The sequence below is a fragment of the Micromys minutus genome, assembly GCF_963924665.1.
Source record: "Micromys minutus genome assembly, chromosome: 26".
Taxonomy (NCBI): domain Eukaryota; kingdom Metazoa; phylum Chordata; class Mammalia; order Rodentia; family Muridae; genus Micromys; species Micromys minutus.
The window spans coordinates 1,346,199-1,370,133 of NC_137961.1; the positions used below are offsets into that span (position 1 = coordinate 1,346,199).

The 23,935-nt window shown below is 45.8% G+C and overlaps 1 protein-coding gene across 2 annotated transcripts in view; it reads left to right on the forward strand.

The window, feature by feature from the left end:
* The first annotated feature begins 11,160 nt into the window (after window positions 1-11,160).
* Window positions 11,161-23,935, forward strand: part of SBSPON (somatomedin B and thrombospondin type 1 domain containing) — a 30,609-nt gene continuing 17,834 nt past the window's right edge. The window contains exons 1-2 of one of the 2 annotated variants that reach the window (XM_080938626.1): window positions 11,161-11,416; window positions 22,822-23,016. In XM_080938626.1, the coding sequence (XP_080794752.1) occupies window positions 11,203-11,416; window positions 22,822-23,016 (409 nt within the window). In that variant the 5' untranslated portion in view covers window positions 11,161-11,202. The remainder of the gene's footprint in view (window positions 11,417-22,821; window positions 23,017-23,935) is intronic. The other variant, XM_080938627.1, reaches the window with a different exon arrangement.

Sequence of the window (23,935 nt, forward strand, 5' to 3'; positions counted from 1 at the left end):
CAGTGATTATGATGTGAGATTTGTAAGCTGAAATAAACCCTTTCCTCTCCAATTGTTGTTGTCATGGAGTTTCATCACCATGGAAACCCAAGACATCACTCAAAAGTCTTTTCATCTGATATCACACCGCTTGCCCCATTTTCCCTTGGCTCACTTCAAGCATGCCAGGAAGCCCTTCTCCTCTACAGGGTAGCCCTTTCTCTCTTCCCATTCAGCCCACTAGGAAGGTGTACCTCCCTAACAAAGGCTGTTCCTTATTCGCAGGATCACTGACTTCTGACTGGTGTGTAACCGCATCACCCTGTTTCCAGGTCGTATTTGTTACATCCGGCTCAGCTGTCAGATCTTGTGTCTGCATTGCAGATGTCATGGTTTTCTTATGTCTTTATTTCCAACCTCTACCTCGATGCTGACTACATCTGAGTTACTAAGGACTAAGAAATGAGTGCAGAAGTGGCTGTCGGGGAAGGTGGTGTACACAGAGGCAGGGGGAGAACTGGTTTAAACAGGAGAGAATGAGGAGGGACTACTGTGGTAAGGAGACTTACCACCAGTCCTGGCAACCAAGTTTGGTCCTCAAGATTTTGACGTGATAGAAAGAGAGAACTGAGTCTCACAAGTTGTCCTCTGACCTCCACACACCATAGGTTCCATTGCTTTTCCACATGAGCACACGCGTGTGCACACACAGGAACAAACACTTAAATACAGTTAATGGGACGGAATTTAAGAATGAAAACCCCATCTCCGAAGTGAGTTTAGGGTTTGCCCACACCTCTCTGCAGGTGTGGTTGGATTTCAAAGCACGTGGCCATCTTGCCTCTTCTGTGTTCCCTAGATGTTCTGCCCTGTGTCCTACCCTGACACCGGAAGGTAGAAGCCAAGGTGGTGGAAGTAAACGTGTGCAATCACGTGTGCAATCCTGTGTGCAGTCTGGAAGAAGGGGGAAATGAAATTCTATAGGCATAATTGCATTTCCCCCTAATTCATGTATTGACATTTAATCCCTTGAATCTCCTCAGGTGGCTTTAAATGGAAAAATGAGGTCATTGGAAGGGCCATAATCCAAGAGGATGATCACACCAATTTAAAAAAAAAAAAAAAAGGAAAAAGCAAACAAACACACAAATAAATCAAAGCAAACAAATGAAAAACCCACTTGACTATGATAGGGGTCATCTATAACGGAGTAGGAAGGCCAGGCCCGGACCCTTCCCTGACTGCTGTGGGAAGGATCCAACCCACCCATCTCTTCCCGTCACACTTGCAGCCTCCGGATCAGAGACAATGCCATCTGAGTCCTCTGGTTTGGGGCACTTTGTCTCGGGAGCCCCAGAAAATTCAAAGAGCAAGAAAGACTTCCTGAGATGGAGATCGTTGAGTTGTGTGGATGAATCTGGCAAAGGTGGGAAGGCCCCGATTTAGTTCCCAGCACCAGCCAGCAGGTGGGGCTGTTGGTTGGAACAGTTTCTGTGGTAGGAGGGCAAAAGAGTCTGAATGGACCTTTCCAAACCTGTTCTCAGGTGAGAGAACCAAGTAGCCAGGATAGCTAACAGCCTAGCATTCGGACTGTCCATTCGGTGGTTTAGCACCCCTCTGTGATGTTTGGAAGGCTGGAAAAGCAAGGGTACTGTTTCCTGAGACTCTACACCATGCAGGCCCACAGGGTTCAATGGTATGCTGGCACAGAATTTAAACCTCGGCCATCTCCAGCTAAAATGTAAAACAATAAAGGTTTGTGGCCAGATGTGCTGTTCTGTTTACATAGCATCTTAGATAATGTTGGGAAATGGTCTTTCTGCCTTGGCATGGTGGCACATGCCTGTGATATCAGCACTTGGAAGGGCAGGGGAAAACATGCCTGAGGCCTGCTTGGGCTAAGGAGTAAATCTCTGCACAAACATTTGTCTTTCTTTGAAAGGGTGATTGATACCTTTATCCCTTTAAGCTTACTAAAAGGAGATACACTACATCTTCTAAGCCAAGGCATGCACAACGTTTGGATTTAAATCCCTGAGGGCTGGAGAAATGACTTCGTGGATAAAGAATTTACAGCTCAAGTGTGACAAATGAGCTGGGATCCTCAGAACCCACATAATGCTGGGCATGGCTGCACACAGCCATAGCCCCAGTGTTCCCACAGCAAGAAGAGAGATGGAGACAGAAGAACTTGGAGTCTTGAGGGATAGTAAGCCTAGCATACTCAGCTCAGAACAATCGAAGCCCATCTTGGACAAGGTAGAAAGCAAAGACTGACTTCTATAAATATGTTGTAACATTTGTGACCTCCATGTGAATGCATGTGCACACACACACACACACACACACACACACACGTTTTTGAAATTATCTAGTTAAGGCAACACACACCTTAACAGGAAATTTTGTACATTGGAGGCCAGTCTGAGCTATACAGCAAGATCCTACCTCAATCGTTCAATATATCGTTCAATCTATCCACCTCCTAGCTGTGCTCCTATTTGTTGTAGGTTATAAACATGCAAATGTGAACAGATTTCCAAACAATGACACTCTAACAGTGACAAGACAAATAATGCTTGTAAAGCAATCTCACAGATACAGTTTTACTTAATTCTCACAAGATCTGTTTTTGTTTCTTGTTTTGAAATATATTTTGTTGTCCCTACTTGACAATGCAAAAAAACTGAGACTTGTAGCATTTGCTAAATGCCCCAGCTCACAACCAGAGGTCACAACAGGATCAACTTCACCTCTTCCACCCTCCAGCTTAATCCTTATTATTAAGCATTTCAGAACTTAAGAAACAGTCTGTAGGGCTGGAGAGATGGCTCAGTGGTTAAGAGCACTGACTGCTCTTTCAGAGGTCCTGAGTTCAAATCCCAGCAACCACATGGTGGCTCACAGCCATCTATAAAGGGAACGGATGAACTCTTCTGTAGTGTCTGAGGATAGCGACAGTGTACTCATATACTTAAATAAATAATTCTGAAAGGAAGAAAGGAAGGAAAGAGAGGAAGAGACAGTCTGTGGAATAGAAGGCTCCCTACCCTTGGCCTTCAATGGTTTCTGCCCTGTTCCTCATGAAATCACACAATGCCTGTGAGATTCTGTCTTGTAGATGTATTTATTTTATGTGTATGAATGTTTTACCATGTATGTGCACTGTGAACTTGCCTGGTGCCTATGGGAGTCAGAAAAGAGAGAATCAGATCTCCTGGAACTGGAGCTATGGATGGTTGTGAATCACAGAGTGGGTGATGGGAAGGGATCTGAGCCATTTCTCCAGTCTCATTGATCGACTGACTGATTGACTGAGATAAGGTTTCCCTGCACAGCTCCAGCTAGCTATGCCTCGGTAGATAGACTAGGCTGTCCTGGAACTCTGAGCTCCTCCTGCCTCTCTTCACCTGTGCTGAGAATAAAGGCACACATCATGCCCTGCTGGCCTTTTCAACTTTAGTACATAAGAAGTCATTAATTATACAATTAACCTCGTGAGCAGAAAAGCTCTTAAGATGACACAGAACTGATTTGAGTGTCTCTAATTTGGACAAGCTTCTTATCAGATCATAAGCCTTCAGCTATGAAGAATACATATGTGTTCTTAACATATATGAAGTGCTATTTTATAGTAGTACTGTGTGCTTTTCATACATAGCTTCACACTATAGCTTCATGATACATTAAGAGCTGGTGAAGAACCCTGGGGCCAAGTAGGCCTTTACAGATTTTAGCTCCGTTATTCCTGGTCCATGAGAGTCTTCGGGGGCTTAGCATGCAAAAAACTCGTTTTCCCTCAATTAAATGTCTAAGTTCAAGGTCATAGCTATGGACTGCTTCCACACCCACGCAGGGCTGCCCGCCTGGTCAGGGAGTGTCCTCGCTCCCCACTTGCATGTTTGAAATAAATGGAGTAGGAACATTCCTCTCCCCGAAGGGGCACATTTCTCTCTGGTTAATGCGGCTCCCCTCTTAGGGCTTTGTGCCCTTTGCTGACACAGAGTTTGCGTGTAGGAAGAAAGAAAAATTTGCTATAAAGATTCCTGGTGTGGATCAGAGGCTATTTTACCGTAAAAGGAACAGAATTACACATCTTCTTTAATGTCAACCAGATGAGTTTTTTTTTTTGCATTTTTTTCAGCTTTTGCTTATAATTGCAGAGTTTCCAAGAAGCACAGGAGAAATCTTGGCACTGTCTGCATTTTGCCATCACCAACAGTGTTTGCTGGCACGGGTATTCTGGCTGTACCTTTCTAAACTTCAGAATTCCATTTTATACAATTCCTTTTCATACACATGGATGAAGGCACTGTGGTGTAGCAACATAGCATATTAGTTCACAGAGTTTTATAGTTGGCTGCATAGACTAGGGGCCAGCAGACATTTTCTGAAAGGACGAGGTAATGTAAGTTAGTTCTGTGGGTCTCAAGAGTTTTTGTTTGCTGAAGTGACCCAGATCTGCCCTTGCAGTGTGAGAGGGCGGTAGATGGTCCTGGCACGCGTTGTGGTATGTGTGCCTCAAGAATACCAATGAAGCATGTTAACAAGTTTGACCTTGGGGAGGACTGCCATCATGAAGACTCTTCACAGGTTAATGAATCAATGAATGACTTCATTATAACATGAACCATCTTGCCCCCTCTCCTCCAGGTTACAGTACAGCTGAGCAGAAGAAAGGTGCCTTTTCCTTGGACTCCCTAGTCCTGTGAGCTGAAGAAACACGTAGTCTGAACAAACCACCCAGCTTTGTTACTTCAGATGTGGTGACAGTAACAGAGGTCCAGCTAAGATGGCATAGTGTGTTATATAAAACTCCGAGGATTCTGGGCTCGTGGGGAACCTGAACACAGGTCCTGGTTCCTGTGGCTGCCAGAAATACCACAGACAGAGGTCCCTCTGCGCAGACTTGTCAACCACAGTGAAGCCATACTTACTGAGCATGTCATGGGCAGACAAGCCCACTGGAACCTGGCTGCTGTGTCTACTGGGCATGGGTGTTGGCTTGGAGCTGAACCAGTTTATTTTCCAGACTGGTACACGCTGTTGCTCTTTGGCACTGGACCTGCTTTGATTTGTGGATCAGGATGAACTACTAATGACATGTGGCATGGTGTGCTAAGAAGGCTACAAGGACAACAAATTATCCAGTTGCAACTAGAAACATTTCTTTACTGCTCTCCGGAAATACTGTGTGAGCCTCTGTGTGGCCTGGACAGTAACACTAGGGCACTGTCCCTACTTCTTGTCAGCCCATAGTCCCCGAGAAAAACTCTCCAGGAGTCTCAGGCTCAGGGATGATTTGGGTGTCAATGGGGAGGAATGTGGTAGTTTCTGTGGGAACATGCGCATGGAGGAAGGGGTTAGCATCGGCCATTTCCTCCACCCATCTCCGCCTTATTTTTAAGACCGGGTCTCTCACCGAATCTGGGTCTTACCAGTTAGACTAGATGGAGCCGCCAGCAAGATCTGCGGATCTGCCTTATCTCCTCTCCATCCCCAGGACTGGGGTTATGTATGTGCACCACTATGCTTGGCCTTTTGGTGGGTGCCTGGGAACCAAATTCAGGTCCTTAGGCCTACATGGCAAGCACTTTATGACTGAGCCAAGCCCTTGGGGTTGACTTAATTGGGGACACAATGGTCAGTTTGTGTGCATTTGTCTTGTTTTTCTGAAGTTGCATGGACATTGGTATATGAATCTATTTGTGGTCATTAGAATGAAACCTAGGATGTTCTAAAGGTGTTACTACTGCTATTCAGAGAAAGCACTAAGCAAGGGCTCTGTGACTTCATTGATGCCGTTCTGGGGCACAGAGCCTACGGTCACACTTCCCTAGTAAGCTCTAGCTACTGCGGTAGCCTTCTGACTCACTGTAGATACCCAAAATCCTCAAAAACTTGCTTTCAACTGAATTTGTTGGGATTCTGTAAACCCCACCCCACAGTTACCTGGCACTATAAAAGGGGCTGCTTGCCCCCTCCTCTCCCTCTTGGTCTCTTGCTCTTTTGTTCCTCTCTTGCCCTTTTGTCCCTCCTCTTCCCTTCCCTTCCCTCTCCGCCCATTCCCTAAATAAACTCTACTCTCACTATACCATCCTGTGGCTGGTCCCTCAGGGGGAAGGGATGCCCAACATGGGTCCCCCAGAGGCATCCCCCTTGCCCACATGCCTCGCCGCACTTCCATAGACCATACCCCCCACACACTCTCTTTTTCTTTTTCCTAACAGAATTATATGAATAACCACTTCTAAAGGGACTGCCCTCTGGGATTTGTAGAACGAAACAGGGACAGATGGAGCAACCAACAGAGACTTCAATAGAACAGGAAAAGAGAAACGAACCTGATATGGTAGCATATGCCTATAATTCCAGGACCCAGGAGTCAGAGGCAGGGGGATGGCAAGTCCCAGGCCAACCTATGCTACATGGTGATATGCTTTGTCAATAAGAAACAAAAGGAAGCAAACAAACAAGCCCCTTCCCACAAAACCCTACAGAGGTAAGAGCCAGCTAGATGGCTCACCGGGTAAGGGTACTGTCATCAAGCCTGGCACTTCAGTGTGTTCCTCCGGATCCTCCAGTGAGGCTCATCTTGCTGCCTCCATGCCATGAGACTCGGACTTCAGCAGCACACATTCTAACATCAAACTCTGTGCAAGGGTGAAGGGCGGGTCCACGAAGCGTTTGTGCTTTCATGGTGCTGAAGAAAGTTGGTACCCGTGGGCAGAAGAATGAAAACAGATTCGGATCTCTGAACCCGGAAAAGAAAAATAAAAAGATAATTCAATACAAAATGGGGTAAAGACCCTTCTGTGAGGTGTGCATCCTCTGAACTGCTGGAGAAAGATGAAGAGCATGTCCAGATATAGATGTAACAAAGGGCCCTTGAAAAGACTTCAATATGGGCTGGAGAGATGGATCAGTGGTTAGAGCACCGACTGCTCTTCCAGAGGTCCTGAGTTCAAATCCCAGCAAACACATGGTGGCTCACAACCATCTGTAATGAGATCTGATGCCCTCTTTTGGTGTGTCTGAAGACAGCTACAGTGTGCTCATATATAATAAATAAATAAATCTTAAGAAAAAAAAGAAAGAAAAGACTTCAATAGCTTGGGGAACAATAGCAAGGCTTATGTCTGGCAGGATGCCCAAATGTATTACCAGCATTAGGTGGGCAAAGGCCTGAGAACCAACATGAGTTTGGGGCTAGCCTGACCTACATAATGAAGTGTACATTTGTCATGGCTATATGGTAAAATTCTGAAGCAGAACAAGTGTTTGGGGGGAGATTCCATGAGCTTAGAAAGTTTCCAGACCAGGTTCGATGACTCATGTCTGTTGCCCCTGCAGTCGGGAGGCTTAGGCAAGAGAGCTAAGAGCATGTGAGCCCAGTCTGGGCTACGCAGTAAGCTCCAGGTTCGCCCAGGCACACAAGGTAAGCAAGTAAGCAAGCGAGGAAGCTAACAATCAGGCAGAAACCTCTTCTCAGTAAAGGAAGCAACCCAGCGAGTGGCTGCCTGCGGAAGGACAGGAAGCCTCCACTAGCCGTGCGGCTGTCATCAATACCTAGATGAAGTATATTCGTCTCTGAAGCTAAAGTCCCTCCTGTAATCTCTGCATTATTCTGTTTTAGGACAAAAACAAAGATATCTCCTGTTCAAGAAAATATGTTACAGAAATCCACGAGGTACTGTGGCTCTGACAAGTGGCTCCGAACTGTGTCAACTATACTCTTTGTCACTTAATCTCAAGAGATTTCCTTATACCTTTCAGAGCACCCTGGCTGGTTTTAATAACATTCTTTATTCAACTTTTTGTAGGTAAAAATGCAAAACTTATTTTTTAAATTTGTCCATGTTTTGTGGGTGTATGTGTGTGTGCATGTGTGTGTGGGTACATGTGCATGTGTGTGCATGTGTGTGCACATGTGTATGTGTGTGTGCATGGGCACACATGGACACACACATCTGTACAAGGGTGCACGTATGTGCATGTGTGCATGCAAGTGTGAAGTTGACAGTGAGTGTATCTCTTATCTGCTGACCCATCTCCTCAGCTTATGTTTTAAATGCATTCCGGCCTCTCAGGAAATGGTTGGCATTTTGATTTCTGTGTACTTAATCACAGTACTCAGCCCAGCACTTTCTAATGTCATCCATCTTTCTTCCCCATTGTCATATTGTTCTCACTACCCCATCCCACGCTGGAAGTTACGGAAGAATCTTTAGTAAAGGGTAATTTTGGTTCTGGGCTTGATTACTTACTACTTGGCTGCAAACCTTACGTGTCTGTCAGCTGTAAGACAGGAGAAGTGTCTGCTTCACAGTCACACAGGATCAAGCGATACCATGGTGGAGGTCCCTACAGCTACTGTGTTCTGGAATCTGATGGAACAGTGGGCCTCAGCCTCTCTTCATACTTTTCCCAATCTCGGATAACGCCCAAGGACAACAGGCAGGAAGGTTTTCTTTTTAAGGTACATTTGTTTACTTGTTTGTCTCGGCGAGTTCTGTCCTTCCAATGTCCGCACAGCATGGCAAACAAGGCCAGTCGCTTTATAGGTGGCAGCATCCAGTGTCCAGCAAGGATGTGCGCATGGCTGCCTTGTGTGTCACTGTCCCCTTGCTCTGCATTCACCGGGTTTGCTGTGGCTTGCTGGGAAAGGCTTCTTCTTGAACTTGATACTGTGAGCTTCTTGAAGCACTACCAGAGACAAGCACCCCTTTGTTTGCTTTAAGGGGTGATCATTTCCTCGTGGTCTTCTTTTTTAAAAAAATCTTAAACTTTGTGCTTTCTTGTGTGTTGCACACCAATAAAGCTGTGCTTGTCTTTCACTTGCTGTGAGCCTGAAAGTGAGGCAGGGAGTGGACCTCAAGTCGGCATGAGATATCTGTGCTCGGTTTACACCTGTCACCGGATTCTTCTCATGGAGACCAGAGTAGCATTCCGTGTGGGATGAAGATGCTGAGGTGATTGACAAGGATGGCAGTCCCTAAGCTGAATCCACGTCCTTTCTAAATGCAAAGCCCGGATCCCCAAATTGTGAAGTTGAAGCTGGTGGGGTTGGAGCAGCGTAGAGGGTTTGGAGAGCTTCCTCCCAGACAAACAAGGGCGCTAACCCTGCAGTCCCAGTTTCTAACCCTTTTCCTGTCAACTGTTGCTTTTGTCAGTGCATAAAGAAAAAGAAAGTGAAGATGTGGTGTTTGAGCAAGCATTTGACATTATGCTTTTTTCCTTCTCTACTTTGATGTGTGTGCACACTGGAGTTTGTATGTGTGTGTGCATGTGCCTGTGTACGTGTGCATATGCATGTGTGTCTGTGTGTTTCCTCTGTGGCCCGATCCTATGGCACTGGGGGAATTCATCCCCCTTGGTGAGCTGGAAGAACAGCTCTTCTAACCGTCCCATCTCCCCAGCCCATCCTTCACTTCTGTTAAGACAGAGATCATCTCCTCTTCTCTATCAGCATTTCATTTCAGGTTTTGGTCTGGAAAACGAGCTAGTCAGTGGATTGTTTGCCTTTACACCTTTCTGGCGCTATTCCAGATTCTTATGACATTACAGAAGTTCTGCCCAGAGGCGTACCGTGGAGGAGACAGACTGGAGAAGGCGTGGAGATAAATTACATGGCTGTGTTGCTACAAAACAGCCAATAAAACTTCTAATGGGAAAAGCTGAGGGTGTATACAATCTGTTGTTGAGAGTATTTAGTCCCAACCACCAAAACTAAAACCACAAAGAAGTACATATCATTTCTTTAAACTGCAAACGGAAGAGATAATTGCCAGAAAGGAAAACAAACAAAGTTTTCCAATGCTGAGAACGTATTTGTATAAACTCACAAAGAAATTTTTTTTTTTAGAGTATATTTTCTTTGGACAATCAAATAGCATTACGTTCTACATTGGTCAAAACAATCCAAGACCGGGGCTTATCAGCTACAACCCTTACAATGTAGGTTTTTCCATTACATAACATGCTTAATTTTTATATTTGGTTGCTAAGTTGCTTTACCGCCTTTGTAGTAAAGTTTAAAATTTCTATTTACATCACTTTCTCTCCAATGAGAGAAAATTCCACTTCGAGAAGACCTTGCATGAAGAAGGAAGAAACTAGACTTTGAATTTAATTTGATTTCTTAGGTTCTCAGATATAGAAAATGTTTCTTTTCAACAACCATGGTAATTAAATAATTTAAGATCATAAATTAAAAACTTCTAGAATAAATTTCGGTGAGTAAAGTGTAGAAAACGTAATGTATTTAGGGAAGAGGGACACATATAAAAAGCTGGGCATGAAGCCGGGCATAGCGGTCAATGTCTTTCATCCAGCACTTGGGAGAGAGACACTTGCAAGAAGCTCTCTAGGAGTTCGAGACCATCCTGGTCTACATAATGAGGTCAGTCAGAGATAAGTAGTAAGTCCCCTGTCTCAACAAGCCAGCAAGCAAACAAACAAGTTGCGCGTGGTATAGCTCTGTAGGAAGGCTTGTGTTGGTCAGGATCTAGTTTCCATCTTTACAGGAACATGACAATGAACGAAAGACATGCAAGCAAATAAAACCCCCAAAGTTAGGGAGCACTTCAGAGTGACAGTTTGGAAATCGGCTTTAACAAAAAACAGGGCGCAGTTTTCACTTTATCTTTTCCTTCCCATTCACTAATATGTCCCTTGAGTGAAGCAAATTAGCATTTTTCTGGGTGAGAAAAAAAAAAAAAACTTTAAAATGCTGCGGAAAGATACTTTTGGCTCCTTTGTGCCCAACAGGGCCTAGGAGAGTTGGTGAAGCAGTTGGAAAAAGCCTCCGAGGATTTTCTAGAGAGAGCTGGGGCGCCTGGGGGTCGCCCGAGTGCACTGGGGTTCCGTTTTTTTCTGACGGCTTTCCGGTGCAAACAGGCACGGGCTACCGCGTCCCCAGACCTAAGGAGGCAGAGTTTGGAGCCTGAGAAAAGTGGCCGCGGGGGCGGGATGTGCGAGCACCTGCTTTGTGGCAGTCCTGGGCGGTTCAGGGCGGGCTGGTGGCCCGGAGGAGAGGCGCGTCCCACCTGGGCCCCAGCGCCACCCGCCCAGAGCCCGCCGGGCGGGCGCACAGCCAGGGCAGCCGAGGGGCGGTGCGGAAGGGCGGAGGGCCTAGGGCGGGGGCTGCGGCTGTCGGAGGAGCTGAGCGCTTGCCCGAGGCTCTGGCTGGGTCCACTCGCAGGTGTCGCGACAGATCTGGCCATGAGGACCCTGTGGATGGTACTGTGCGCCCTGGCGCGGCTGTGGCCAGGAGCTCTGGCTGGCTGCGCAGAGGCCGGCCGCTGCTGTCCTGGCCGGGACCCAGCCTGCTTCGCCCATGGCTGGAGGCTGGACAGGGTCTATGGAACGTGCTTCTGCGACCAAGCCTGCCGTCTCACCGGGGACTGCTGCTTCGACTACGACAGGGCGTGCCCAGGTGGGTGGCTGGGCTCCCGGGAGGGACCACTAGGAAGCCAGGAATCTTCTAGTCGCTTCCAGGTTAGGCCAGTATCAGCCTTCCCAATCCCAGTGTTCCCGCTCAATCCCAGGCTTCCTAGTCCTTTTCACCTAACGCCCCCAACAAACCTCTAGTTTAAAAACTGTGACTCAAGAACTCCAGCTGCATAGAGTCTGGGGCTTGGAAGGATGGCTCTGACATTTGTCAGGGGTGTGTCCCTAGACCCAGCTTCACCACGCTCCTTCTGTCATAGATAAAGTTTAGGGATAGAGAAAGGTGACAAGGCCAGGAAGGACTGTCCCACTTTGTATCAAGCTTGCCCTGGGAGGGGCCTGCATGTTCTCAGAGGTCTGAGGTGTTCTGTGGTGGGCTCCAACACGGCCCACAGCTGCTTCCTGTGAGGAGGTTTTCTGTGCCCCTGGAACTATCTTTGGGATGTTTTCCTTCCTCCAGTCTCTGTAGTGTTGAATCCTACCAGCTTTCCTTTAGAGTGAGTGAGGCCTTTTCTTATTTAATATTCTCACAGCACCTCACAGTTCTCTACCCCTTCGTAGGGTCCAGTCAGTGCTGGTTTAATTGAATTTAAAGGTAAAGGAAGGAGTGAGAAACAGTCCTGAAACACAAGCCGTGCCCAAGAAGCCAGCTCCGGAAACCAAAGCAGCTCTGCTTCTTGTTAATCAGACCAGTCCCGAAGCCGTGCATATGACAGGGTTTGAACTCATCGGCTCCCACACAAGTCCTAGGCAACCTCTGTGGAGAGGACCCAAGGGCCGTGTGCCACACCCCAGAAACCAGAGGTCCAGGAGTCACAAGGCTTCTCTTGTCTCTTTACTAAGAGGCAACCCCCAGGCAGGTCGGTCACCCAGGCAGGTCGGTCACCCAGGCCTCATACCGTGGAAAGGCACAGTCGCAAAACTCAAGGATTTACTGACTGGAATTAATTATTTACCAGTGATGGGGTTGCCCTTTTTGATACGTTCTGTCCCCATCCCTACCCCGCCCTCCAGGACATTTAGCCTCAGACTAAAGGAAGCTGGAAAAGTCAGTTAATGAGAAAATGTAGTGAGTCTGAGCCGTGTGTCCCCACCCCTGACAGCACCCTAAACTGGTGTCTCACCTACATCTGCCTAGGTCTTGTCAAATCACTCATTCTTGAGGGGCTTGCCTATGTATTAATCATGCAGTCCTGTGGCCCTGATTTGTAGAATGCACAAGGCTGGGGTGATGCTGAGGATGCAGTCTCTACTCCTTAGGAAGTCTCTGTGTACCAGAGAACAGGAGAAACCACACACACACTGTGCAGAAAGCTTCCTCTTCCTGCAGAGATCCATGATGACCAGGGAATGCCCAACACCAGGATTGGCTTTGATTTGTTCCCGCGTGTCCTTTCACACAGTGCTGGGGTTCATCTGTCCTTTTACACTTGATGCTGTGGCTCTTCTCCTGTATCTTTACTGTTGCACTCCACGGCTCTATGTGAGCGAAGTAAAGTCCCATAATATCACCACAGTGGATTGGAGAAGGCTTCTACACAGCTAACAGGCAGACAAAGGGATGAGCAGTGCTCGGAAAGAAACACAGTAGCAGAGCACTGTGAGACTTTCTCTTTGGAAAGAAACACATTAGCAGGGCATTGTGAGACTTTCTCCCTGGAAAGAAACATAGTAGCAGGGCACTGTGAGACTTTCTCTTTGGAAAGATACACAGTAGCAGGGCATTGTGAGACTTTCCCCATTTACTTGGAAATTGGTAAGAGTGAACCTTTATTAGTTCTGGAATTTTCCATTTAATATTTTTGAACGGCTGGCTACAGATAACTGGGGGAAGTGGGACTATGGGTAGGGAGAGACTTTTACCAAAATAGGTCATCAGGAAGACATTTTGGAAGGTGACACTTTGAAGATCTGTGGGAAGTTTCATAACATCCCTGTCCAGTTGCCCATGGGGGACAGGATGTTTCTGCCAGGTCCTGCAGCTTACAGAGTGTATGAAACAAGATAGAGATTCGGGCTCTCCGGAGGGATGGGGAGGAGGGGAGTGCCAAGAGAGGAATTTATTATTATTGTTATTGTTATTATTACTATTACTATTACTGGTTTTTGAGATAGGGTCTCTCTGTGTGTAGCTCTGGTTTTCCCAGAACTTTCTATGTAGACCAGGCTGGCCTCAGATTCACAGAGATCTGCCTGCCTCTGCCTTCGGAGTGCTGGGACTAAAGATGTACACTACCGCACCTGGTAGTACTTCATTTCTAAGACAGATCCAGGCTGAATTACCTCCCCCCTCCCCGCCCCCAGTCTTTATCTGGACACAAAGAAATGAAATACCCTCTTTTTAGCCTGGGCTGTAGAAACAGTAAAATCAATTATTTTGGATCGGGAATTTGTTGGATAGATTAAGGAGATTAAGTAAGCTTACGGTCTTGTGAAGAACTTGAAAGCAAACCATAGAAACTGCACTCCTGCCAAGAAGGTTGTGGGTGACAGACAGATGGAGGAACTAAAGCCAGAGAAAGGATCGTGTGTGGTGGAATTTAAAAGCATATTCAGGAGTCCTACATGTACCTTCCTGGGGGTCAACAGAGGGCTTTGGAGGCTAAAGGATAGCAGAGCAATATGGACCCTTGCTCGCATATTGCATTGCAGAGAAGAATAAGGAGCCTCCTCAGCCCTGGTAAGCCCTGTGGATCAGGATTGCTGTGGGCCTGCCTCCACTGGCCAGAGCCAAACGTGCAGCTCGAAGCTGCCATAAAATTCGGCAGAATGCCTCTAATCTGGAATTCCCCTCCCCAAATATTTATTATTTGTGATCCCTACTCTCTCTGAAACAGCCGTAATGTCATGATTTTTGTCCCTAATGTCGAAGACTCCTGTGTTTAACCTTTATTCTGCCAACCATTGGCCTTATGGCTTTGGAGAGTGTGTGCTGGTCTCTTGGGGCTCAAAGTGTCCCCTGTGTAAAAGGAAATGAGAGGAATACCACAGGGGGCTGCCAACTGGTTCCTAGAAGATATTACCTAAGTAACCCGAAACTTGGTATGTGGCAGGAACTCAGCACAATGCAATATTTGCTCCATGCAATATTTGAACCACTATGAATAAATTTAGTTAAAATTTTTACATCCTCAGGATGTCATTTAATGGTAAAGCATTTGCCTGGTATGGGCATGTCTTGAGTTTGGCCACCAGCACCACAATTTATTTTTCTTTTTTTACAAAACTCTACTCCAGATCCTGAGGAGAAAAGATACCCAAATAAAGTATGTATATTGGTGTGTATGTAAGTGCATGTGCCTAAGCATGTACTTCAGGGGAAGGCCTGAACTCAGAAACTCGTCTGACTCAAGGACACCGGGAAACGGGCAGTTGACCTGTGTTGTCCTTCTGCAAATGCCAAAGCTGAGATATGCAATAGCTCCTATCACCCAAGTTTACACGGAGGAGGACAGGACCAAGGCTGGAAACTTGATCTCAGGTTGCTGCTAGCCACCTCTTTGAGTGGAATTTCTGGTAACTGCATATATTTTCCTAGATGCGGCGAAGTCTAGAGTCCCCGGTTTCTCAGTACTCACAGCCGTCTCACTGTTCAGACCGCTCTTGCCCAAGGTTGTGCATCTTGCCCTTGCTTTCCAAAGACCTTTGGCTGGCGATAGACAGTGTCACACAGAGAAAGTCTATCTCTAAAACCCAAAAACCAGCCAAACAACCACCAACCAAGCAACCAACAAAACAAAAACCTTCCATTGGGTATGTGTAAAATAGCAGGATTCAAGTGACTCTGGAAGAACTTAGTAGAAGGAAGTCTTGCATGCCCAGGGCCTCTCCCAAGTTGCTAACTCAGGACTGGGTTCCTATAACCGTAATGATCATCGACCATGGGCTGTATTGGATCCTTCACAGAAACTTAGGGAAGAGGTAGAAATATTCATAGCAAGTATTAATTCACATTTATGCTTGAGGGTAAAATCCGAGTAGCCCTGTGTCTTCTCCCGGATCTCTGCAGAGTCCAGGAAACAAACCTCCTGAAATCCAATGGGGAAAGGAACACCACGCTTTTGAACACGGGCTCCCAACTGAACAAGAGGAGGGATGGCTCAGACGCTGAGAAGAGAAAGCTGAAGCTTTTCCAACCAAACAGCTGACTTAGCAGTGCTGGCCTACAGCCGAGGGAAGACATGACACTCAGGTGGCATTGACCCAGAGCCAGCACCCGCTCCCTACCCCCACCCATACTCTCCTGGTCACAGCACAGTCACTTACTGCTATCAGCTCACTGTGGCATCATGACCTGCTGAAGTTATACTCGATTTTGTTCTCATCTTATTCCTCAGCATTGCCAAAAGGATGAGGGGCCCAGAAGTGCACACAAGGACACAGTTCTACTGCAAATACTACACAAAAGAAAACACTATTATCACCTTTTATCCCTCACCCCCACCCCAGATTTCCATAATGTCTAGAACCTTGCTTATCTCTGAAAAGCTTATTTTATTCTTTTGCTTCAATTTTATAAACTAGTCCACCCAATGTCTTAAAAGATTTTGTAAAAACCTACTGAGGACCAGATGACATCATTTTTACAAGAGGAAAAGCAAAACAAAACAATATAACAATGACAAAAACTGATTTATTTATCTTATTTTTATTGAGGTAGAAAAGAGTCCCTTGGGAAATGTGGTTTTATCTGAGTCTCAGAAAGGCTTTGACAAGGTAGTACAGAAAGGATGTATATGCCTAAAGGAAAAGGAAGACAGCAGAGATGGAACACAACTTCTCTACAAGAGATGCCTGCCTTTTGTGTGCTGGTTAAGGTCCATTTTGTCCTTTTTCTACAGACTATCAAGAAGCAATAGTTGTTAACCAGTGAGCACTACCACAGCTGCTGCTGCACAGAATGTTCTGTGGGGATAGTGGGATGTCTGTTCCTGATGGAAGTGAGAAAGCACGTAGCCTCTGACTTTTAGATGGGGCAAGCAGGCAGGGCAGGGCAACAAACAAGAGTGGTTGTGTCTGTGTGATGAACCCAGGAGAGATTGCTATATGAGGACCAGATCAAGATGCTACACCAGAGGAGAAGGAACTCAATGGTACTGATCGAATGAGGGACGCTTCCCTTGCTAGTGGTTTAATTTGTGCTGTGATGGTGGTCATGCTCACTTTGAGAGGAAGTACCATCAAGAACAAAAAGATTTTTTTTTTTTTGAGATAGAATGTCATGTGGCCCATGATGCTTTTGGATTCACTATGTAGCTGAGGGTGTCCATGAACTTCTGACCTTCCTACCTCCAACTCCCAAGTGCTGGGATTGCAGACAGGTACCACAATACCTGGCTGGGAAAAACAAAATGAACAAACAAACACAATTCCTGATCTTTTGAAGGCATCGTAATGGTTCATACCTGTAATCCTACCAACCAGGAGGCTGAAAAGAGAGGATTGTCATTTTAGGTCAGTTTTAGCTAGATGGTGAGTTTGAAGCCATCCTGGTTTTACATTGATGCCTTGTCTCAAAACACAACCAATGAAATAACAAATTTAAAACATTGCTCTTGGGAAACTGGAGACCAAGGGTAGTCATTTGGCATAACTTAGTTGTGGTCTGCCTAGAGAAAGACCATGGTAACCCTGGATGGGAGGTGTCTTCTCCACAGAAAAATCCACACAGAGCAGGCGGGAGACAGACCTATGGAAACAAAGCCTGTGAAGGGCACTGAAAAGAAAGAAATTCTTTCACTATATGCTGAAACCTTTGGACAAGGAAAAATTGGGATCAAATAAAAGGAAATACAATTCCAAGCCTCAGATGATAAACTAAGGAGCTCATTACTTAAGATGAGGTACTGGCAAGATATGTAAACAGGCTAAAAAGGGTTGACAGTCTAGGCCTGCCGTCAGAGGCCACATCTCCCCAAGCTACCACACAGAGAGAAAGGACTAGGCCGAGAAAGCAGTTTGTCTGAGACTTTACGATGAGCAGTTCTCAGTTACACTCTGAAGAGAAAGAAACCCGAAGGAACGTGAAAATATGTTTAGAGCACACACAAACTTGCTGTGTCCTGGGAGGAAAGAGGTGGTATAGTTGAAGCGTGGTGCTAGTGTGGTGCTGATGTGGTGTGTGTTTGTGCACGTGTGTGTAAGAATGTGTGTGAATGTGAGTGTGTGTGTGCATGAGAGAGTATAGTGAGGAGTCTGGATTTCATCCCATATGAAGTGAGGGTGGCTAGAAGTGTATTTGTACCCTTGGTCCCAGCTGGTGACACTGTTTGGAAGAGGTTGTGGAGCTTTGCTGGAGAAACTGTCACTGAGCTCAGGCACTGAGGGTTTACAGCCCCAGACGACTTCTTGCTCCATTTTCATTTCCTGAGCAGTGGAGATACGAGCTTCCAGTCTCTCTCTCAGCTTCCTGCGTTGTCCACCTTGCTGTGCCTCCCGACTTACCTATTCTCTAGTTCTGGGAAACCATAAGCCAAATAAACTTGTTCTTCCTGCACTTGTTTTTGGTCATGGTATTCTTTCACAGCGATGGAAAGAACCAACACCCTTTCAAACCAAACCAAAGACAAAAACTAAAGACAAGCCCCCTTTCAATCTCAGCCCTTGCCCTGATCTCTTGAGAGTTTAAGAACAGCATGGTCTCCATAACAAATCTCGGCCACTTGGGCTACATGGTGAGACCCTGTCTGAAAACATAACAATAACAAACAAACAGGGGTACACTCCTTAAAGTTATTGAACTTGGATATGACCGCTGTCCCTATTCTGTATTCTTGCATACAGTATAACTACTTTTCTGTTCTCAGCCATTTTGAGCCTGGAGGTACAGATATCTGAGGCCAGTTGACCAATAAGAACGCCATCATTTCTCACCCTCTGGTTGATCCATCACCCTCGCTGCCCCGTAGTTTAGAGTCAGAGGCGTACCAGGCCAAGAGTAGGAGCGTAGCTAAGCATTCTGTGTCTGTTCTCCTCCACTCCCTATGGTGTTTGGTCAAATTGCTTTCCAAATCAAGGTCTTACATTTAAGGCCACATCCCATAGGCTGCTTCTGGAGAAACCCAACCTCAATACTGAGTTGTGTTTAAACAAAGAAGAGAAAAATGTCACCGAATTTCCAGAACCCAATAAATCTAGGCTTCCTTCCCTGAAAGGGGTGTGGGATGATGTCATGGAATTTTGTTAAGCAGTTGGGCAGAGTAGGGTCCAAGGCCACTGAGCACCAGCTAAGTGGGTGGCACAGGGGCAGACCCCATCGGCAGCTGGTAGAAACACACGTGAAGACGGAGAAGACTGAGTCTGAGGAAAGAATATTCTATCATGTCGTCTATAAAGACAAGCTTCAGAGGGAAACAGGGCAGGGCTGTTAATGAAATAGTTCAAAAGGAAACGTGTCATGCAGCTGAATATATGACTGGCAATAAATCTGTCAGAAGTTCCTGTACTTCTAACCCCTGGGACCAAAAAATCTCTTGTGGTAAATTCCAGCTACGGTGGATTCCAACTCACACAATCAAAAGTTCACAAGAGAATCAATAATAGAACCTTCCAGTGGAAGACCAATAAATGCCCCCCACAGCTAATCTTTTAGCATAAATCTTACAGAGCACCTTTCCGCTCCCCACATATAATTATATTTCAATTCCTCTTTCCTTTTGTGTTAGAAAAAACAGAGACATTGTCTTGGAACCTAGAACTTGAGTTTATCTTTATGAGTTGTTTATTTGTTTAGAGATGGGCTGCAATGAACTTTGCTCAGGCTGTTGATGAACTCCTGGGCTCAAGTGATCCTTGGTGTCAGCTCTTAATATATAGATAAAGTCAAACTCAAGACCACATCACATAGAAGTATAAGTTACTGGTATGGTCAGTTTCATGTTAATAGTGTTGTCCAAATTTTAAAATTTGAAACAAATGCATTTTAAAAATCAAGTATTATGTGCTGCTCAGGTTTGACACATGGAAGGATGAACTATACTCTGGAATGAAGAAATCTGGGGAGGAAGTGAGGCAAAGGAAACATAAAGCTTGGAGGAGCCCTTCAGAGCCTGTTACCAGCCTGGGAGTCTTCTGGAGAGTCAGTTTCTTTGGTTTCTTGATGACATGATATGGACATTTCTGTTTGACCATACCTCCCCCACTATATAGGGAGATACTTCTAAAACAACTTTCACTCTCCAAACAAGAACAGGAAGGAATTGTCAACCCCCTGCCTCAGCCTTCAAGTACTGAAATGACAGGTGTGCTCAGCCACACCTGGCCACTGGTCAGTTAACTTTTGACCAGGGTATTAAGGTTCTTGGTCTCTTCAAGTAGTGCCAAGAAAATTGGATGTCCAGATGCAAATGAATAGAGATGGAAACTTAATTCCACAGACAAATATTAAAGCAAATAAAAGACCTAACAAACCATATGATTATGGGCACATAAATTACTGGCACAACTTGTCATGATGTTGGACTTTTGAGTCAATGAACAGCCCTTTACAGAGCCCAAAGCATGTGCAACACCAGCAACAAAATAGGTGAGTCAGTCTTCATTGGATTAAAAAAAATATTTTTACATGAAAAGACACTGTCAAGAAAGAAAAAAAGACAGACCATAAGAATGGAGAAAAATATGTGAAAATTATCAATCTGATGAGGAGTTACTGTTTACCTTATATCTTAGTCAGGGTTTCTATTTCTGCACAAACATCATGACCAAGAAGCAAGTTGGGGAGGAAGGGGTTTATTCAGCTTACACTTCCACACTGCTGTTTATCACCAAAGGAAGTCAGGACTGGAACCCAGGCAGGTCAGGAAGCAGGAGCTGATGCAGAGGCCATGGAGAGATGTTACTTACTGGCTTGCTTCCCCTGGCTTGCTCAGCCTGCTTTCTTATAGAACCCAGGTCCACCAGCCCAGGGATGGCTCCACCCACAATGGGCTGGGCCAGGGATGGCTCCACCCACAATGAGCTGGGCCAGGGATGGCTCCACCCACAATGGGTGGGGCCCTCCCCCCTTGATCACTAGTTGAGAAAATAAATGCCTTCCAGCTGGATCTCATGGAGGCATTTCCTCAGCTGAGGCTCCTTTCTCTGTGATAACTCCAGCCTGTGTCAATTTGACACAAAACCAGCCAGCACACCGTACAATTCCATGACAATGGATGGGCCAAGGACTTGAATAGACAATTCTAAGTAGTCCACAATGTCCTTATTATCTTAGTCACAGAGATGAGGCTATTAATATTCGATCTGCTAAGGTTCTTCCTTTAGATACATTCAAAAGGAGAGAGTGCATCAGGCAATGAGCCATTTCCAAGGGGTGTTTCTATGGTGGAGATGGCAACAAAGACCAGCCTGGCTCATCTCCCGCATGAAGGTGGTTGGCCCGTGATACCAATGGGATTTTAGATGTAAATGGAACCAATTATTGAATTCCCACCCCAAAGCTGTGACCTGGACATTTCTTGGGGTCAACTTAGAAAGGCGAAAGTGGCAAAAACCACGATGAGCTCAGATGCTGGAAGGGCCGCCCAGACTCAAGCCATTTTAAAATGTACAGTTCATACTGACCTTTGATGTTCTGAGTCCTACATAAAGCTTATAGTTGTGGGATTCCTTAAGATTAACACAGACGACATTACAGGGTATGTGGTCAGTGTGACCCTGCTCCGAGTCAGATAGTTTTCTCTCTCAGTGACTGCCAGGCATATTACAGCAACAGAATGGCTGGTGAACCTGGAACAACATGGCAACAGCTGTGCTAGGGGGCTGGGGGGCAGACAGTGAGTAGACCATTTATTAGCTCTGTTTTCTTGATGTTTGATTTCCATGATCTTTGCATATTCTAGACACTAATTCTGTCAGATGAACCATTGGCAAAGATTGTCTCCTACGTTGCAGACTGTCTCCTCGCTCCATTAACAGAAGCTTTTATATTTTGTAAGATCCCACTATCTTCTTCTTCTTCTTCTTCTTCTTCTTCTTCTTCTTCTTCTTCTTCTTCTTCTTCTTCTTCTTCTTCTTCCTTCTTCTTCTTCCTTCTTCTTCTTCTTCTTCTTCTTCTTCTTCTTTTTAGAGTCCTATTCAGAAAGTCCTTGTGTGAGCTCATAGTTTGTGGGCATACTCACTGCTTTATCTTGTAGTGGTTTTGGAGTTTGAGAACTAACACAGATCTCTGAGCCACTGGAATTGATTTTTATGCAGAGTGAGAGATTAAGGATCCAATTTCATTTTTCTACTTGTAGATATCCAAATTTCTCAGGATCATTTGGAGAGCAAAACAGTGGGAAAGCATCCAGATGTCATATGATGGCTGGCAGAGTGGGGGTCTGAGCCCACGCAGGCTGTCTGGTTTCATCCAGTACTAGCTGCCTTGGCCAGAGCTAGTTGACTTTGGGGGGAAGGTTATGGGTGGGTCCTGGTGAAGAGAAAGGGTTAGGCTTCTTTACACAACAACGATCCCTCTGTTTACCCAGCCAGAGTCCTCCTGTTTAGGGGACAGTCACCAGCACTGCCTGCTTAGGGACATGGGGACTTTGAGACCTCAATACCTCTCCATTCTCCAGTGTGTGTTTCTGTTTTCTTTGTCAAAACCCAGGAGGCTGTAGTTCCGTGGAGTTCTATCAGGGACCTTAATCTATTCACAGGCCCATGTGTCCGTGTGTGTGTGTGTGTGTGTGTGTGTGTGTGTGTGTGTGTGTGTGTTACTACTGAGTCACATGTCTTATCACTGCATTTTCTACAAGGCTTGACCAGGAAGTGCTGAGGTTACTGATGAATACAGTGCAGTTTTTAGAATAATTGTTTTCTCCGATTTCTACAGTTAATGTATATTACTGTAGATAGTGTTCTGGGAAGGGAGGAAGAGGGCCAGAGAAAGGCTGCCTCCCAGTTTATTCCAAAATGGCTATTAATTCCACCTATAGGAAATGCTCAGTGTTTAAGAAAATCGGTTTATTAGTGACTAATTTAATCACTATACACATGTACACATGCATTGAAATAGCCTGCCATCTTCTATAAATATGCACACATGAAAATGCAATTTGGAAAGAAAATTATGTAAAAAATTAGTGGCTAGAATGAGTTACTATTAAGGACAAAAGAAAAAAAAGTCTGTAAAACCAGCAGTATAAGGAAGTATCCTGAAGAAATTTACCTGTGTGTCCCTGGCCAGCCCTCAGCATCCCAGACCTCCGCAAAAGCACCTGATTATCAGTTAACCATCGGGGTGGGTGGAGGTCATATCTCTGAGACCTGCTGTGCTCCCAGATTCAGGTCAAGGCTAAGTTTACGAAGTTTACACAGCTCGATCGATTCCACCTTTGGTGCGAGCGGGAACAGCATAGCAGGTTGGTTGGGTTTACTCGAGTGCTAGCATGTTGTCGTTCTGTTTTTCAGCTCGCCCTTGTTTTGTGGGAGAGTGGAGTCCCTGGAGCGGCTGCGCAGGTCAGTGCCAGCCCACCACGCGCGTGCGCAGGCGTTCAGTGCATCAGGAGCCCCTGAACGGAGGGGCGCCTTGCCCACCCCTGGAAGAGAGAGCTGGCTGCCTGGAGTACTCGTCATCACAGGGCCAGGACTGCGGGCACGCCTTTGGTACTGGTGTTCTCATGGCTGCTGTCTTTGTTGCTTTTCATGACTTTTTGCCATTTCCTGAAAGGTCCTGTGGTGCTCAGGGAAAGTTCCATGAAGTGCAGGGAGTGGGATGTACCAGTTTGCCCAGGCAATGGTGGCTTCAGTTTTGCATAGACTCAGTTAAAAACACACCAGGATACTGCCAGCTGACTGACCCTTTCTCCCCCTCCCCCCTTTTTAAAAAAAGATTTATTTATTTTATTTATATGAGTACACTGTAGCTGTCTTCAGACACACCAGAAGAGGGCATCAGATCCCATTACAGATGGTTGTGAGCCACCATATGGTTGCTGGGAATTGAACTCAGGACCTCTGGAAGAGCAGTCGGTGCTCTAACCACTGAGCCATCTCTCCAGTCCCCAATCCTTTCTCCTCTTACCGGGCACTGAAATATATACTAGTTAAGTGCTCTGCCGCTGAGCAACACCCCAGCGCTTACGAGCATGCATTCGGGGTTCCCTCTGGCACTTGGTTCTTGGCAATCACTGAGCTAGTGGCAGACAGAGGAAGTTACACATTTCACACAGGAGAACAGTCATCTGGCCAGGGCAACCTTCTCACTTCCACCGTGATTTTGTTTATCCCACCGGGTAAGAATAAAACTACTCCCTCGATCTTGAGCCAATTTTGAAGCAAGTCTTATTAAATATTATCCAGCATGGTGGACACTGGACGGGTTCCCAAAGAATAGCCCCGAATTACATTAGTCAGGAACTTATAAAGGCAAATCCCACAAGGTTACACGCTTCCTGTCTGTGTATCTGCCATTTCCGTGTGATCAAATACACCCGTGCAGTTGGGGCAACCGGTCTTGTTTACCAAAATGAAAACATACAACTTGTTATTTTACACGAACAGCCCCAGCATTCCAGGAAGACAT